The sequence below is a fragment of the Neofelis nebulosa genome, chromosome 13 (genome assembly GCF_028018385.1).
Source record: "Neofelis nebulosa isolate mNeoNeb1 chromosome 13, mNeoNeb1.pri, whole genome shotgun sequence".
NCBI lineage: Eukaryota > Metazoa > Chordata > Mammalia > Carnivora > Felidae > Neofelis > Neofelis nebulosa.
Window position 1 is genome coordinate 57,666,106 of NC_080794.1, and position 18,615 is coordinate 57,684,720.

Sequence of the window (18,615 nt, forward strand, 5' to 3'; positions counted from 1 at the left end):
GGTTTTTCTCCTACTACTTTCAAGATGTTCTATTTGTCTTTCATTATTTTTACTATGATGTGCTTGGGTATGGATCTCTTTGTGTTCTCCTTCTTGGAGTTCCTTGGTTATCTTCGATGTCCAGATTATTATTTTTTAGCATATTGGGAATTTTAGTCATAATTCCATCAAATATTCTTCAAACATTCTTTCTGACTTTTTTACCATCATAAAATATTACTGTGGTGCCCTCATCATGTATATGTTGATGTGCTTAATGGCATTTACATTTGTCTGAGGTGCTGTTCATTTTCTTCATTTTTTTTTTCTCTCTGTTCTTTGGATTGTATAATCTCTATTAGTCTGTTTTCAAATAGTCTTTCTTTTGCCAGTTCACATCTAATGTTGACATCCTCTAATGCCTTTTTCATTTCTATTGCTGATTTTCGACTCCAAAATTTCCATTAAAATTTTTTTTTATGTTTATTTATTTTTGAAAGACAGAGACAGAGCACAAGCAGGAGTGGGGCAGAGAGAGAGGGGGACACAGAATCTGAAGCAGGCTTCAGGCTCTGAGCTGTCAGCACAGAGCCCGACGCAGGGCTCGAACTCAGGAACCGTGAGATCACGACCTGAGCCAAAGTCGGACGCTCAACCGACTGGGCCACCCAGGTGCCCCTGGAATTTCCATTTTTAAAAATAATTTCTTTTTTTAATGTTTATTTTTGAAAGGGAGAGAGCTGTGCTCATGTAAGAGCATGGGATGGGCAGAGAGAGGTAGAGAGAGAATCCCAAGCAGGCTCTGTGCTGTCGTGCAGAGACTGATGTGGGGTTTGATCTCATGAACCATGAGATTCTGACCTGAGCTAAAATCAAAAGTCAGATGCTTAATTGACTGAGCCACCCAGATGCCCCTGAAATAATACCTATCTTTATCAATATTGTCTTTTATTAGACATTGTCATCATACCTTCATTTACTAATTTAAGTAAAGTTCTGTTCACTATTATGAATTATAGTACTTTGAAGTCTTTGTGAAATCCAACATCTGAGCCATCTCACGGGGCCTGTTTCTTTTTCTTTGTATGACTCACAGTTCCTGTTTCTTTGTTTATCTCATAATTTGTTGTTGTAGAAAACTAGAAAGCTTAGATAATATATTGTAGTAACTCTTGATACTGACTATCACCTGAGTCTAAGGGTAGCTCTGGAGCTTGAATGACATCAGGGAGTTGTTCTCCTTTGAGCCACGGGGCTTCTCTTTTCCCTCATCTCCACAAATTTCTCATCTGCTGCAGGTTGCCCCTGGAGTGTGTGTGTGTTGTGTGGCATGACTTCCACGTGCCTCCCACTTGTTGGTCTCCAGAGGAGGGTGCAGCTGGGAGTCCTCAGCAGCTGGGAGATGAATGCACCCTCAGGTAACAGGGATTTATTGCACACTCCAGCAGCTAGAACCCATCTAAGCAGATTGTACTCAATAAATGTCAAAGGAATAAATGGTATAACTGTTTTATTTATCTCTCTAGTTTTTACATTTATTCCTGGCTTAATGATTTTTCTAGGGGGTGAAATCCTCTAATTTTCTAATCTTCATTTTTGTATCTTGTTTTCCAAAATTATTATTTTTTAAAAAGTTTTTATTTATTTACTGAGAGAGAGAGAGAGCAGGAGCGAGAGCATGTGGGGGGGGGGGAGGGACAGAGAGAGAGGGAGACAGAATCCCAGACAGGCTCCAGGCTGTCAGCATGAGCCCGACCCGGGGGTTGATCTCATGAACCATGAGATTATGAACTGAGCCAAAATTCAGAGGTGACTGTTCAACTGACTGAGCCACCCGGGCACCCCTGTTTTTCAAAATTATGATAAAATATACATTGTATAAAATTTGCCATTTTAGCAGTTTTTAAGTATACTGTGTCATTAAGTACATTCACAGTTATTCTGTAGCCATCACTACCATTCATCCTCAGAATGTGTTCATCTTCCCCAGCTGAAAGTGTGTTCATTAAAACACTAACTCCCCATTCCCTTTTCCCACCAGCCCCTGGCAATGACCATTCTATTTCTGTCTCTGTGAATTTGAATACTCCAGATACTTCATATATATGGAATCATATAATATTTGTCCTTTTGTGACTGACTTGTTTCACTTAGCATAATGCCTTCAGGATTCATCCATGTTGTAGCATGTGTGAGAATTTCCTTCCTTTTAAGGCTGGCTAATACTGCATTGCATGTATACATTATTTTTTGTTTATCATTCATCAATACATACTAGTATTGGTTCCATCTTTTGGCTGTTATGAATAATGCTGCTATGAGCATGTTGTACAAATATGTGTTTGAGTGCAGTGGAGGTTTTTCAGGCCAGTGTCTGAGATGTGTTTTGACTGCAGGAGGGCTCTCAATCTTTTCTTTCCATAGTTCTCTTTGGTAAACTAGGCGACCTGTGAGCCTCCTTTTTCAATTGTGTGCTACCAAAATTGCCATTGTTTTCAAGAGTGCCCTTATGTTTGAACTTCTCTACACTCTGTTTTAGATAAAGTCACTTTCTTTGGGGAGAGCTTTGCAGCTGTCTGCACTTACCTCCTGTAACTCCCTGTGGGAGCCACTTCTCCAAAGCTGGGTTAGGAACAGTGGCTTGCTTCTCTTAGACACCCTTGCTTTAAGAGCAGGACTCTGGATATGGGAGTAAATTCTGGTGTGCTCAGAGCCTCTGTCCTGTGAGTGAGCTGTAGTGAGGCATTTAGGAGCCTAATATTCCTGGCTGCGTTCTGTGACCCTTTCAGGGGGCTGAGTGGAGGAAGGGAGACTGGGTAGAAGAAGGGAGCCCCCAACCTTCTTGGCCACACTTACCTGGAACACAAAGTTGGTGGGAGGGAGGATGGGAAATGCTGGATGTCTGTCCTTTTTTTCCACCCTTGACTGAAACCTAGGGGGAGAGGAAACCCTGCCTTCTTAGCCACACCCACCCAGGATGGAGCTTCTTTCATGCTGAGCTGGGGGTTACAGAGGAAGGATGTGGGTCATGGTTCAAGGGCCACAGACTTACTGTTCTTATCAAGCGTTTAGTAGATTTTCTTGAATAAATGTTTCTTCATTTGCTGTATGCTCTTAGAACAACCTCCAGAGACTTTAGAATTTTTTTTTTGTTTGTTTGTTTTAAATAATTTTTACTAAGTATGGTTGTTTTACTAGGAAACAGCTTTGTGAGTTCTGGAAGCTTCTTGTTTTTAATAGTGGTAAATTTCACAAAACAAAATAAGCTATTTTTAAAGGTTTAATACAGTGACATTTAGTACTGAATTTATAGTACATTAACAAAGTATAACCATCACCTCTGTCTAATTCCAAAACTTTCATTATTGCAGAAGGAATAAGCAGTCATTCCCCATTCCTCCTCTTCTTTTGGCCCCTGGCAACCACTATTCTGCTTTGTCTCTGTGTGGATTTACTTATTCTGGATATTTCATTTAAATAGAAGCATATAATATGTGACTTTCTGTTTGGCTTCTTTCACTCCATGATGTTTTGGGGATTCATCAGTGTTGTAGCATGTATCAATACCTCTTTCTTTTTTAAGACTGACCAATATTTTGTGGTATGGCTATTCCACATTTTGTGTATCCATTCATCAATTGATGAACATTTGGATTGTTTCTGTCTTTTGGGTGTTACGAATATGCTATGAACATTCATGTACAAGGTTTTGTTTGAATACTGGTTTCAATATTTTTTTTTTTTTGTATATACCTAAGAATGGCATTGCTGGGTCATATAGTTATTCTGTGTTTAACTTAAAAAAAGTGTATTGGAATATCAGTAATTTGACATGAGGCTATAATACTGTCCTTCATTATTGAAGACGCAAACTCTGACTTACAGCTTTTAGCAGAGGTAATTTAGGCAAGCATCAGAGTAAAACAAAAACTATCCATGTTAGACTTAATGGTTATGTTTAACTTATTACTATAACTAATATTGGAATGGTGAAATTTTCTGTAATGTACAGTGCATTACTATTTTAAACATTTTTGGCTAGTGGAAACATAATCACAGCTAGCAAATTGACAAATCTTTAGGGACTTCCCATAAAGAGCACAATTTCAGAAATGTTTGTATTATGACACTTTTTACCTATACAAATTTAATGTAGGAAGGCTGAGCATCTCTTCTAATTTGACTTTTCCAGTGCAAGTTTTACTACAGTAGTACAACAAACCTAATTATTTCTAGCATATCTTTTTGTAAGTTGACAGTAAACAACTAACTATGCTCTTACAGAGTTGCTCTGGGAAATCTCAAAGACAGTTTTAGGTATAAAACATATCTTGAAAGTTTTATTTTTTTTCTTTATTTAGGCTCCAAATTTTAGAAAACAAAATCAAAACTGGGGCGCCTGGGTGGCTCAGTCAGTTGAGCGACTGACTTCAGCTCGGGTCATGATCTCATGGTTTGTGAGTTCGAGCCCCTCCCCGCGTCGGGCTCTGTGCTGACAGCTCAGAGCCTGGAGCCTGCTTCTGATTCTGTGTCTCCCTCTGTCTCTGCCCCTCCCCCACTCAGGCTCTGTCCCTGTCTCAGAAATAAATAAATAAATAAATAAATAAAAGAAAATAAAATCAAAACAGTTATCAGATATTGTCTGAGAAGCAATACTTGGGTACTTATTTAATTAAAGTGAAAGTGAAGTATTTAAAAAATAAACATAGGTAACTTGATTGTAAAGAACCTTAGTTCTTTCATAAGTGAGAAGAAAATTGTTTATTAAATAATCAAGAATATAATAAAGTCCATGTGAAGAACAGAAAATTATTTTGGCAAAATAGACCCACTGCTGCTACCTAGGGAAATTGTACGGAAGATAAAGAATAACCTTTCATATTATAAGCATGTCATTAACTGGTAAACCAAGGAAGCAAACCCAATAAAATTGAGCAAATGTTGCAAAATTTCATTTTATTTTATTATTTTTAAAAAAATTGTAATGTTTGTTTATTTTTGAGAGAGAGAGAGAGGGAGGGAGGGAGAGGGAGGCACAGTATCAGAAGCAGGCTCCAGGCTCCAAGCTGTAAGCACAGAGTCTGATGCGGGGCTCGAACTCATGAACTGTGAGATCATGACCTGAGCTGAGGTCAGACGCTCAACCGACTGAGCCACCCAGGTGCCCCTGGTAGTGATTTAAACTTTTAACCAAAACTATATTTAATTTACATTTCACATTGAAACACTGAGGTGGAACATTGAGAACTGTCTGTTACATACAACCAGCATTTTATCAGACTAGCAAAGCTCATGGGCACACCCAGTACAACTCCCTGCAGACACTAATGTCCCTTTTATACCTTCTTAAAGTGGCAAAAATGAACACTTTTATTAACACATCCTCCAAATATAGCTTGTCTATAGCATATAAAAATAAGAAACAGTATATAGAGTAAATTATGGGTAGTAATCCCTCTTCTAAAATTCTACCATTTAAAAAAATTAGATGACCAATGGTTATTAGTTTAACTCACGCCACTGAGATCAAGAGTCACGTGCTCTTCCAATTGAGCCAGCCAGGTGCCCCTTAATATCAAAGTTATAAGCTACCTAAAAGATCTTGGAAATCAGTGTCAATACATGTTGTAATAAAAAGTTTGTCAGAACAATGATTCAACTTAGTTGAACACAAATTTACATTTTAGCTATTTAAATAAAATATTTATATAGGCTAATGTTAGCTTATCTGAAAAGTAAATGTTTATGCATTTAGGAAAAACAAACCTAAGTAGAATAAAATGATCAATCAGAGAAAATAAATAGCTTTTTTCTTAAAGCAGAGTTATTAAACTAGACTTGTGTCAAAGTTGTACTTTACTTATGTGAACTTGGACTTTTTAAATGTTTCTTAGGGCCACCTGGCTGGCTGGGTCGGTAGAACATGTGACTCTTGATCTCAGGGTCTTTAGTTCATGCCCCATGTTGGGCATGGAGTCTACTTAAAAAAATAAAAATGAAAAAATTTAAAAATATTTCTGAGTTAATTCCTGTAAGAATAATTTATTAAGTCTAACACATTTAAATAAACTATAAGAAGTTTAATTTACTTGTTTTCTGGGAGTTTTATAATCTATTTATACAAGTACTTATTATTATTTTTAACCACTGAGCCAGTGAAAACAGAGTTCCTTTAATGAGAGGTAAAACTTTCTGAACTGCAGATACAGAGCTTTATAGCTTTGTGTCTATGATTTCACCTACCGGTCTAGAGACATGAATTGTGGAGCTTAAAAACAAACAAAAAACCTCACTGGTCCAGATACCAAAAACTTATTCTTGGTGGGCATAAAATTCTAAATAGACAAAAAAAGATTATCAAGCCAGAGTGTGTCTTTTATCTTTTACCCAAGAGATCTCTGTCATCCATGTTTGGGATCACCAAATAAATGGTTAAGCCATGAAACCAAATTCTTAGTCATTGTTAGCACTTAGGGTAATAATGTATTGGCCACGCAGTAATTAAAAATCAAACCAAAACATACAATCTGTGGAGAAGAAGCGGTAACAACAAGCAGAGAAGTAAGAGTCAGCAAAGTTAAATGTGTATTTCCACTTGGGTTTTACTTCTGGGATCCAAGAAAAGAGGTGCCTAAGCTTAGGCAGCTCGTGAGGTACAATTCTCTGGCAGTCCAGTTTCCTGACTGTGTCAGGCGAATCCACTGGGCACTTTGGTGAAACTTCCAAAACTTAAAAGAGAGTTTTCAAAAAAGATAAAATCATGACTCTCATACAGATATAAAATTAATACATGTCAAAGGTTTTATTTAACTTGTTAATTATTGAGGGATCTAATAAGGCATTAACAATGGTTTCAAAAACAATGGCAGAAAACAGTACAGGCATTTGGGAATGCTGAAATAGATTTATAAATAGAGACATAAGTGGTGACTATCTGCAGGGCAGTAATTACTTGCATTCCATAGGCTGAAATGTTTTGCATTTCCATGAACAAGAATAACTTGCTTTACTATCAGTTCCACAATGTATAGAGATGTAAAATAGGCCAGACAGTGAAAAGCACAGAAAATGTGTAAGAGTAATCCTTTTCATCCACTTCAAAATTTTTCACAATTTTTTTTGCCATTATTGGAAATATTTTTTTTCATTTTGTTTTTTACTATGCTTGCCTTTTTTTTTTTGCCATGTCAAAGGTTTTAATTTTTATGAAAATGAAATTTATCAATCTTTTTATTCTAGATTTTGAGCCATAGGTGAGTTTTCCATAGTACCAGGTTATAGAGAAATCTACCTATGTTTTCTTTTGGTATTTGTATGGTTTATTTTTTACCTTTACATTTCTGGTTGTTTTTTTTTTTTTTTTTTTTTTTTTTAATTTTCTTTGGGTATGGTATAATGAATGGCTCCAGGTTTTATCTTTTTTTTTTTTTTAAGTTTATTTATTTATTTAAGTAATCTCTACACCCAGCATGGGGCTCAAACTCATGACCTTGAGATCACGAGTCTTGCGCTCTTCCAACTGAGCCAGCCAGGTGCCCTGGTTTTACTTAAAAAAAATTTTTTTTTTGTATGGCAGTCCAACTATCCTAACATTTTTTTATTTAAAAAACATATTTTTTTCACCTTGATTTGAGATGCTGCCATTATCATTTATTGAATTTTCATATGTGGTGGGTCTTTCTCTTGATTCTTCATTCTGTTCATTGTCTGTATGTCTATTCATACTTCCAATTATAGAGACTTTATTGTTTTATTTGGTGGGGCTACCTTCACCTCATTGCTCCTTTTTCAGGGGGTTCCCAGTGATTCTACCTATTTTTTAATTTAAAAAGTTTTTTGTCATTATCATTATTTGAGTATAGTTGACATATTAGTTTAATGTGTGCAGCATCCGAGTCAACATTTCTATGCTTATGCTATGTTTACAAGGGTAGCTACCATCTGTCACCATACAATGCTATTACAGTACCATTGACTGTATTCCCTATGTTGTACCTTTCATTCCCATGACTCATTCATTCCATAACTGGCAGCCTGTATCTCCTACTCTCCTTTACCCATTTTGCCCCTCCTCCTTCCCCCCTTCCCCTCTGGCAACTCTCAGTTTGTTCTGTATATGTATAAAAGTATAGATTTGATTCTGCTTTTTGTTTGTTTATTCATTTGTTTTTTAGATTCCACATATAAGTGAAATCATGTGGTATTTGTCTTTCTCTGACTTCACTTAGCATAGTACTCTCCAGTATATAGATTATCTTTTAAGCTATTAGGCAGACATCACATTAGATCTGCTTTAGACAGTTTAACATATTTTGTTTGACTTTCCAAAGTCTAAGAAAGCAGTCTACATCTGCAGTCATTAATCTGCTTTAAGCATTTTCAGTTAAAATTTATTTAGCATTTCAATTTGTAATCCTAGAGGACAAATACAATTTTGTATGTATTGGGTGTTTCCATTTCTCATCTTTTGCATTTTACCAAGTAACACAAGTCAACAGGAAGAGACATCTCTGGTCAGGAGTGTAAAAACAGGAAGGAGGAAGTCTATTGCAAATCTGTGTTAGCCGATTATCAATTTAGGTTGCACTCTAGAGGATGTCCATTAGCGATTAGCATTGCACTTTGTTGTTACCCAGAATTAACAGTAAGCGTTACTGTCAATGTTATAGAATGCTGACCCTAGTTATAAGAAGTAATGTTAACTAACGGACTGTACTAGGCTCTTGCCTATGCATGGGAACAGGATACTGTTAGTGAGAACCAGTCACAGAAATTGCATATGGAGGGAAACAAGGCAAATAAAATTCAAAATCAGAAATAGAGGGAACATCATCCTGTATTTTTTGCCTTTGCCTGATCTTGATGCTTTGACAGGTTGTATAATCCTTTAAGATATGGTTGTATCCTTTTTTAAAAAAGTTATGGTCTGTCAACTTTGTCATTTAAAAAATTGTTTGACAGAATATCAATTGAATGTCTCCAGTTGAATTAAGAGGAAGCACCTGAGCATTATTTTGTAAAGCATTCTAAGAATGCATGTGGCAAACTAGATGAAATGTTTCATGGGAAAATAACACAGAAGGTGAATATTTTGTAAATAAGAAATCTTTTTCAGTATTCTGTGATGCAAGGAATTGGATTCTGTGTTTATACTTTTTTTTTTTTTTCTTCTGGAGTTGCTAGAAACTCACTTGCTTTGGATATTCAGGATACCTACTTGGTTTAGCTACCTGACAGTGGTATTTTAAGATACTTAGCATATCCCAAATTCTTTACTTAGCTGTACAGTGTTGTGGATGTTTTGGAAAAATTAAAAGTACTGTGTAAAAGCTACATGGTGGTGGCAGCTGCTGATCCTCCTCTTCCACCTTCTCTTCCCTCACCTCCTCCTCCTCTTCCTCCTACCCCTCTTTCTCTTCCTCCTCCTCCCCCCACCCCGTTTGACATGTGACATGTTCATTTCCTCAGGTGTCTATTAACTTAACCTATGCCTTTATGGGACCCTTATTTATGGATTATTTTGTGGTAATGCTTCCCACGTTTTTTATGTCATGGCACAACCAGAAAGTTAGATTGAGAGATGATCATTATATATGCCTATAACCTATTCAGTTGGGAAGATGTACTCTAGTGTGTGGGTCAGATGAGGGGGTTTTTAAACCCCTTATAATTTTAAGAAATGCTTGTGTATGTGTGAAATGTGTGCAAGGATAGGCGTCTTAGGGATTTGTCGTTGTTGTAGGTACCAAACCAAATTGAGTTAGCTTGAGGAAATCTGGAAAAAAAAGAATGAAAGCTTTCTGGGTATCTCACAAAATTCTTAAGACAGACATGCTTCTTAAAAGACAAAGAGGTAGAAGACTGTTTCTTTCTCCTTCCTGCTTCTCTCTGTCTTCATTTTCCTCTGAAGTGGAGCTTTCTCTCCTCTCTGCAGTTAGTGGGGGATGACCACCTACAGCTTCCATGTGTCAGTTGGTACATATAGCTGACTGTCTTTGAATTCCCAATTCAGAATTCATGAAAGAGTGTATCTGATTGAACCAGTTTGGATCAGTTGTACCCCTCTGGGGCAATGTACCTGTGAATGGAAGACGCTATATTGCTTTTCCAACTTTGTAGTTGGTCATCAGTTCTCGGAGAGAAAGTGTCTATTACAGTTGTGTTTGCGAACTTTTTTGGGGAGAAGATCCAACTTTTATCAAAATCATAGAGGAGGATCTGGTCACTCCCAGGCCACTGTCCAAATAAAGATTAACTGATCTAAGAGTTATAATAGAATTCCCACTACTTAGGGGTGTCTGGGTGCCTCAGTCGGTTAATCCTCCCACTTTGGCTGAGGTCATGATCTCGTGGTTCATGAGTTCAAGCCCCACGTCGAGCTCTGTGCTGACAGCTCAGAGCCTGGAGCCTGCTTCAGATTCTGTGTCTCCCTCTCTCTCTGCCCTCCCCTGCTCACACTGTGTGTGTCTCTCAAAAATAAATAAACATTTAAAAAAATTAAAAAAAAAAAGAATTCCTACTACTTAGTACATCCTTCAAATTAGTTAAACTGTTTGCCTTTTTCACAGTGCCATGTTCTTTTCTGCCTATGTTTACCATGATTGATTACCCCGTCTTTATTTCTCCACCTACTCACATATTACCTATCGTTCAATTCTCATTTTAGGTCTAACCTCCTCCATGAAATCTTTGCATCTTAGAACACAGCATTCTAGGGGCGCCTGGGTGGCGCAGTCGGTTAAGCGTCCGACTTCAGCCAGGTCACGATCTCGCGGTCCGTGAGTTCGAGCCCCGCGTCAGGCTCTGGGCTGACAGCTCAGAGCCTGGAGCCTGTTTCCGATTCTGTGTCTCCCTCTCTCTCTGCCCCTCCCCCGTTCATGCTCTGTCTCTCTCTGTCCCAAAAATAAATAAAAAACGTTGAAAAAAAAATTTAAAAAAAAAAAAAAAAAAAAAAAAAGAACACAGCATTCTAGGTGGATATATTTGTATATTCATATATATATATATATATATATATGTATTTTTTTCTTGTGTCTGAATTCTTACGCCATGGACTTTTTAAATGCTGTACAATGTTATTTAGTTGTTTGTGAATATATGTTTTAGTATGTATATTTTAAACAAACATCTTAAATGCAGGTCTAATGAAATTGTCCCTGAGGCCTATGATTGTCAACACATACCTGATTAGTTTCGACCATGTTACATAGTATAATGCCTTGGGTACAGCAGACTTTCAATAAATACTTTTTGAACTGAATTAATGAAAAGCAAACCCCTTTTTGTTTTATAGAAAACTTAAATATAGAAGAATAGAGAGGTGAAAAAAACACTTGTTTCCTACTACGGAAGAACAATCACAATTGACATTAATTCTAGTTAATTCTTAGATTAGAAATGACAAATATTTTTTATTTGTTGAATGTTTATTGAAAGGATTTCTGCTATTCAACATGTTAAATTTTGAGTATTAAATATTTGTTAAATGAGGTTCCAATTGCATTGTATAAAATTTTCATCCTGTTTAATTATTTCCTTATTATTGTACCTTTAGAGTGGTTCTTGTTTTTATCAAATTCTATAAACAATGATATTAATTCTAAAATAATTTTTTAGGTTCTTTGTTCCCAAAGCAAAAGTAATCATGTAGATAATAGGTAATAGCTAACATCTATTGAACATTTACTGTGTGCCTGTTTTTTAAACACTTAAATGTATTATTTAATCTTCACAAAAAGCAAATGAGGTACCATTATTACATACCTATTCTATAAATAAAGAAATTGGGGTAGAGATAGATTAGGTCATTAGCTCCAGGCACATAGTAAGTGGTGGAGCTTGATGTGAACATAGGCCATTTGGCCTCTGAGCCTATCTATACTTTTTTTTTTTTTTTAACTTTATTTACTTTGAGATAGAGAGAGAAAGCTGGGAGGGTCTGAGAGAGGGAAAGAAAGAGAATCCCAAGCAGGCTCCACACTGCCAGCATGGAGCCGAATGTGGGGCTCGAGCACACAAACTGTGCGATCATGACCTAAGCTGAAATCTAGAGTTGGACGCTTAACCAACTGAGGCACCCAGGCGCCTACCCCAGAGCCTATCTGTACTCTTAATCATTATGTTTTGCCTTCTAATTTAGAATATCAGATAATTAAAGATGTAGTGTAAAAGCTGTATTAAATTTTAACTTAAAAGTAAATGGAAAGGTTTACATTAAGATTTGGAACACTAAGGAATATGACCAGGGCTGTACTCAGGGAGGGAAGGTACTGTATTTTAAACTTGTGCTAGGTCAGAGGAGGCTCAGATACTGAAATTAACTCACAAAAAAAGTGATGTAGGTCGCTTATTCCTCTGCAGCTCCCAGATAGATACAGGGCTCTGGTAACTTTAAGGGGCTGCTTGATGCAAGCAAAATCCCTGACCTTATATCTTCTCCATACCTTTTTTCAGTTTTAAATGATGGAAAAAACAAAATACCACCAACATTGCCTACCTACCCCTTTCATTCCTATACTTTCATTCATTCCTATGGTAAAAAGAACATAAATCGGGTTTGCTTTTAGGCCTGTCTTACTAGAAGGGCTGGTTCTTTTCAGTTTGGTAGACCAGGCCTAATAGAATCTGTGTACAACAGTGTGTTTTTTTGCTTTCATGTCTGAATGTGAAGGCAGGCTACTAGTTTTTGTGTGGTTTGTGAGAGTGTGTGTATGTATTGTTGATGCCTGGGTATGGCCAACCTTATTATAAAGGAGCTTAATTTTGACAGACTAAGTTAATAGAGGCATTGTCATGATTGATAATAAGAAAGGTACTCTGGGAATGAGCGATGAATATTTAACTGACAGATTTAAGGTAAATAATTTCAGTAATTGGATGGTGATTTGTGTGCAGTGAGCTGCTTTTACCTTTTTTGTGCAATAGTTTCCAACACTTCTTATAAGTCCAAGACTTGGGTTGTATACCTGGCTCTGGCCTAAAAAGTAGGGACATGGTGTTGAGCAAATCCTTTAACTTCTCAAAATTTCAGTTCCTTCATCTGTGAGATAGAGATAAAACCCTGTCTACTTCCCAAGGGTTCTTGGAATCAAATGCAATGATGTACTGTGCAAAATGGCTTTGTAGATTGCAGAACACTAATACAAAGGTAAAAGCTTATTTTTATTTATTTATTTATTTATTTATTTATTTATTTATTTATTTCTGTTACTTACATTCTGTTTTTGAGTGGACACAGAATTGTTTTTCTCAACTTACTGTTTTTCTGCAAAGCTGTGACTTTGTCTGTACAGCAGTGGATTGTATGGTCAGGATCAATGTCAATTTGGATCAGCCTTATATCAGGGTAACCATGTTTCTGTTTTCCTCCATACTACTTACGAATTACACTTACTTGGCAATTTTTTTTTGTCTTTTGAAAAACACATTATAAAAATCAAATTAATACTAGTTAGTATATATTTATTTTTTAAATGCAGAGTTCTGAATGCTTTCTTCCAAAGTTCAAATTAAATACATCTGGCTTTCATTTTTAATATATTGTACATTTTAGTAAAGGTCTTGTTTTTACTGTTACTTTTTATTTAAAAATGTTTATTTTAAGAGAGTGAGAGTGTGTAAGCGTGTTAGAGTGTGTAAGCGTGTTCATGAGCGAGGACGGAGGCGAGGGGGGGCAAAGAGAGAGGAGAGAGAGAATCCCAAGCAGACTCCCTGCTGTCAGCACAGAGCCCAATGCAGGGTTTGATCCTAGGAACAGTGAGATCATGACCTGAGCCAAAATTAAAAGAGTTGGATGCTTAACTGACTGAGCCACCCAGGTGCCCCAAGTTCTTGTTTTTACTTCGGATATGTTTATGTTGGTATCTTTTCTAGGACCTCCAAAAATTATTATGAGCCTAGAATTGCCAGAGAATTTTTATGTTGTTTATGGTTCATTTCTGCTATTTTTAACCATTACATTAAAGCAGTAGATATCAGGATAAAGCAGCTTCAAAAAAGAGGAAATGTTATTTTGATTTCATAGTTTTTATTTGTTAATTAGGTTGAATATGCGATTCACACCATACTTTGATGCAATAGTCAAAGAAAATATTTGGATTTTTACTTTTTGGTGAAGGGTGCCCTCTAGTGAGCCTGTTCTTTTTATTAAGGTTTGCAGTTTGCATCATTTTGGCACTTGTGAACTGAATATAGAAATAGAAGACACCTTTAGTTCTCAAGGAGATTGGAAGATGAAATATACACTAAATAATTAGAAAATAAATTTTTTGTGTTACACAAATAAAAGGTACAAATAAATGAAAGATGAATTTTTTTTTTAATGTTCATTTATTTTTGAGACAGAGACAGAGCATGAACAGGGGAGGGTCAGAGAGAGAGGGAGACACAGAATCTGAAGCAGGCTCCAGGCTCTGAGCTGTCACCACAGAGCCCGACGTGGGGCTCGAACCCACAGACTATGAGATCATGACCTGAGCCGAAGTGGGAAGCTCAACTGACTGAGCCACCCGGGTGCTCCGAAAGATGAATTTTTAAAAAGATACTGATATACAAATAAATAGAAGTTAAAGAGTTGTTTCTGCACTTGATTTTCAGTTTCTAGTGCTTACAGTCAGTACTTAATAAATATTGAGTATTGTTGGAAAGAATACTCCTTTGTCTTTTATCCAGGTGTTACTGTCTTGGAGCTATTTCATTTCTTATTTGCTCCTGGATTACAGGGTGTCAGGGAAAGTTAATGAGAATGTTGTTATTCATGCTTGATATATTTGATAAAATGGTTGGGAAAATGTTAGAGGAGTACTAGGTATGATAATTTTATATTGACTGCTTTTTTTCTTTCTATTTTATATTGCTACGTCGAATTATGTATATTTTTTCAAAGATTCATAGGAAAGTCTGCCAATGTCCAATATTTTAATGGTAGTCACTTTAGGGGAATATCTTCACATTATTCTGTGTAGGGCTTTGCTCTGTTCTTTTGTGGTTGTGCACCAGCATATCCATGCTATTGGAGAACACAGGATTCTGAGATAGAGAAAAGCCATTTTTATTTTGTCTAGAAAAGGAACTATGGTGCTCCAGTAAACATAGGTAGGTTAGAGAAATTGGATTGGGTATATTGAGATTTTATCAATTTTTTAAAAAATATAAACATTTTATTAAAAGTTAAAAAGTCATTTCTCAGCAAATAAATACAGGTATCCCTGCTCTTTGAAAGTTTGTGTTTCATCAGTTCACTTTTTTTTTTAATTTTTTTTTTAATGTTTATTTATTTTTGAGACAGAGAGAGACAGAGCATGAATGGGGGAGGGGCAGAGAGAGAGGGAGACACAGAATCAGAAGCAGGCTCCAGGCTCTGAGCCGTCAGCCCAGAGCTCACGAACCGTGAGATCGTGACCTGAGCTGAAGTCGGACGCTCAACCGACTGAGCCACCCAGGCGCCCCATCAGTTCACTTTTATAAAAGACCTAAATAAGTACCGATTTCCACTAACTGAAAGAAATCCAAAGAAGATTTTTGCTTTTTAGGAAAAAGGCAAAAAGTGAAAATTGTGTTCAGCAGCATAAGCATCAAAAGTGGCAATGTCAGGTTCTTTTCTGGGGACCTGTACTCAGTGTCAAGCCACCATAGCTCTGAACTGTGTGAGCATGTGTGTTTTATCTTGATTTATTTTGTGCATCTGTTAACAAGATGTTTCCTAAAGTATATCAGAAAAGCCTAAGAGAGGTTATTTTGTGCGTCTGGGAATGCTAAAAAAATTTTCCATAGAAATTAGGAGTAATGGCTTCTTCACTTTATACCATTCCTGTTTCATGGGAGCTCTCTACTTTCCAATAGTAGGAGAAACATGTGCATTTTATTCTTTTTAATTACTGTGATGGCTTTTTTTTTTTACAGTGAAAATATAGTGAAAGAAAAAGGTACCAAAAATGGTATGAGGATATTATGTGCCTTTTGGCAAAAAATATCCTGGTATGTTACCAGTAATAAGAAAGCCCTTGTTCACGTAATATCTTAAGAATGTTGTTTTGTCAGAAAGAAGGAGGTTTTCCTTAAAAAAAGGAAAGAAAAGAAACCTTGAATATGATTAATAAATAATATAGCATCTGTCCAAAAACTCGAAGTAGCCCGAGTTCCTCCATTAAGACATTTTATTTGGTAACATTAATTTTTAAAGAGCCAATTTTAACATTTTAATGATATTTTGGTTTTTCTTGTATCTATTTTATTACCACTAGGTGGAGCCCTGTACATACAATTCAAGAAGGCATTTCTGAAAGCTGATTTACTTGTTTAAAAGCCATAAACCTGATACATCAGATGATCAAATAATGTATGATAACTCATATTTCAACATTTTGCTTTGGTGTGGAAGATTAGATATAATGAAGATAGAAAATGTGTACTTAAAAGTATTTTTAAGCTATGCTTTTTTAAGACCTACATTATTTTTATGCATTCCTACTTGCTAAAATTAAAATATGTAAATTAAAATCTTTAGTGTATCATGGTCCATCTTTATCTTCACATGAAGTTTTTAAATCATCTCTTCTTTTAAAATTGATTTTACATTGCATTTTGGCCTGATTAGCATTATATTTTGGTAGAAATAAGATTTTATTGTGCTGAGCTTTTGGAAGGGAAGACTGAACTCTCTTACCCTGAAGTTATTATATGTACACTTGACCCTTGAACAATGTGTGGGTTAAGGGCACTGACCCCCTGTGCAGTTGGAAATCTGCATATAACTTTTGACTCCCCAAAGATTTAACTACTAATAACCTACTGTTGACCAGAAGCCTTAATACCATAAACGGTCAATTAACACATATTTTATATGTTTATAGATAGTGCATTCTTGCAATCATGTAAGCTAGAGAAAAGAAAATGTTATTAAGAAAATTGTAAGGAAGAGAAAATACATTTTCAGTACCATACTGTATTGAAGAAAATTTGTAAGTGTACCTGCTCAGTTCACATCCTTGTTGTTCAAGTTTCCTCTGTATATGGAGCACTAATTTACAAGCTTAGTGGATGTGGGATGGTGGAAAATTTACCAACTTTTTGATGTTCACTCTTCCTGGTTCTGCCATATATCTGTGTGTATTTATTTATAGGATTTGAATTAGGCCTGCCAGTAGACGTTATAGCATTCTGAGGGACATTTTGAAAGAAGAAAAATTATTTTCATTAAAATTATATATTGCTTGAAAGTTAGATCAGTAATATATCTGCACATTAATAATTAGATGGATAAAACTGTTAACCAATTTAGGATTCAAAGAGTGAATAGCACTGCATGGCATTTCCTTTCTTATCCTGCAAATTAAAATTTCAAAGAGTAATGATTGTCATTTAGAGACAAAAAAAATAGACTTTTCAGAGTCTCTGCCTAAGGTTAGATGAGTATGGGGCCCTTAGATTTCTCTACTTCATATTTTGCTCCTCTTTATTTTATTGCATTTGTAATTTAATACTGCCTAACAATTAGCTATGCCTCAGTTCTCATCCTTTTTTTCTGTCCATTGGATGATTTCACCTGATGGGTGCAACAGTGCACATCAGGGATTCCCTATTGAGTCATTCTCAATTGTTGATCTTCAAAGGTGATCTGGTTAGTTGCTATGCTCGTAACTTCTCTGCATTTCATGCTGCTTATCACCCATTTCTGATCGGAGAGTCTGTATGACATAATGGTTAAGAGCACTGATTTGGAGTCAGGTAGACTTGGGGTTAAATCTTGGCTCTACTACTGTGTGACTTTGGACCTAAAGTCTTAATCTTCCCAAACTACATTTGTAAATGGGGATGCTAATAGAATCTATGTTGTAAAGCTGTAGTGAATATAATGAGGTAATGCATGCAAAGTACTTAATAGTAAATCTTGGTTGTTAACTGTTTTTCGATGTTTACCACATTAAACCAGAAGCAATAGATATATGACTCCTCTTTAGTCAGTTTAGTCACTGTGGGGAATTGTTGATAGGGAGTGCACACCTTTTTTTGCTTTCCGTATCCTTCCTCCACCGTCTCTCCAAATTATCTCTATAATTAAACATAGGCTTCTTCAGAGAAAAGATGGACAATTCCTACTATGCCTCTGGTGTCAAGAAATACTTGGGAGAGGTATTGTTTCTGCTTTCTTCCTTTTTCCAGGGATCTTATACATACCCACCCTTTCTCCCTTCCTGTTTCTCTCTATTCACCCAGCTATTTATTGTTGGCTTTATTAGCAAATTATCAGACTAGTTATTTCGAATATAATTTTTCATCAGAGTGGGTAGAGGGTTAAATCAACTACATGTATTGATTAATTCCATTTTGAGTGCTTGCGTTTGGCTTTTAGATTTGTGCTGCATCTACGAAGTTAAGAAAGTCAGAACTAGGAACTTTCTAGGGTCGTTTTTAAGGCCAAATTCTGTCTAATCATGAATTGTGGATTCTGGCACTTGCTTGAACCGTCAGTGCTTTTATTTTTTTCAACGTTTTTTATTTTTATTTTTGGGACAGAGAGAGACAGAGCATGAACGGGGGAGGGTCAGAGAGAGAGGGAGACACAGAATCGGAAACAGGCTCCAGGCTCCGAGCCATCAGCCCAGAGCCTGACGCGGGGCTCGAACTACGGACCGCGAG

General features: G+C 36.3%; 1 protein-coding gene across 8 annotated transcripts in view; it reads left to right on the forward strand.

Moving 5' to 3' along the window:
* Positions 1 to 18,615, forward strand: part of EXOC6 (exocyst complex component 6) — a 304,381-nt gene that overhangs the window by 102,914 nt on the left and 182,852 nt on the right. For 3 of the 8 annotated variants that reach the window (XR_009252451.1, XM_058697179.1, XM_058697176.1), the window contains exon 2: positions 1,278 to 1,397. The exons of 4 other annotated variants lie outside the window; for them this stretch is intronic. Coding sequence is in view for 3 of the 4 variants with exons in the window: in XM_058697179.1 (XP_058553162.1) it covers positions 1,278 to 1,397 (120 nt within the window). In the remaining variant the exon portion in view is untranslated. Of the gene's footprint in view, positions 1 to 1,277; positions 1,398 to 16,220; positions 16,316 to 18,615 lie in introns of all 8 variants that reach the window. One more of the 8 variants, XM_058697177.1, reaches the window with a different exon arrangement.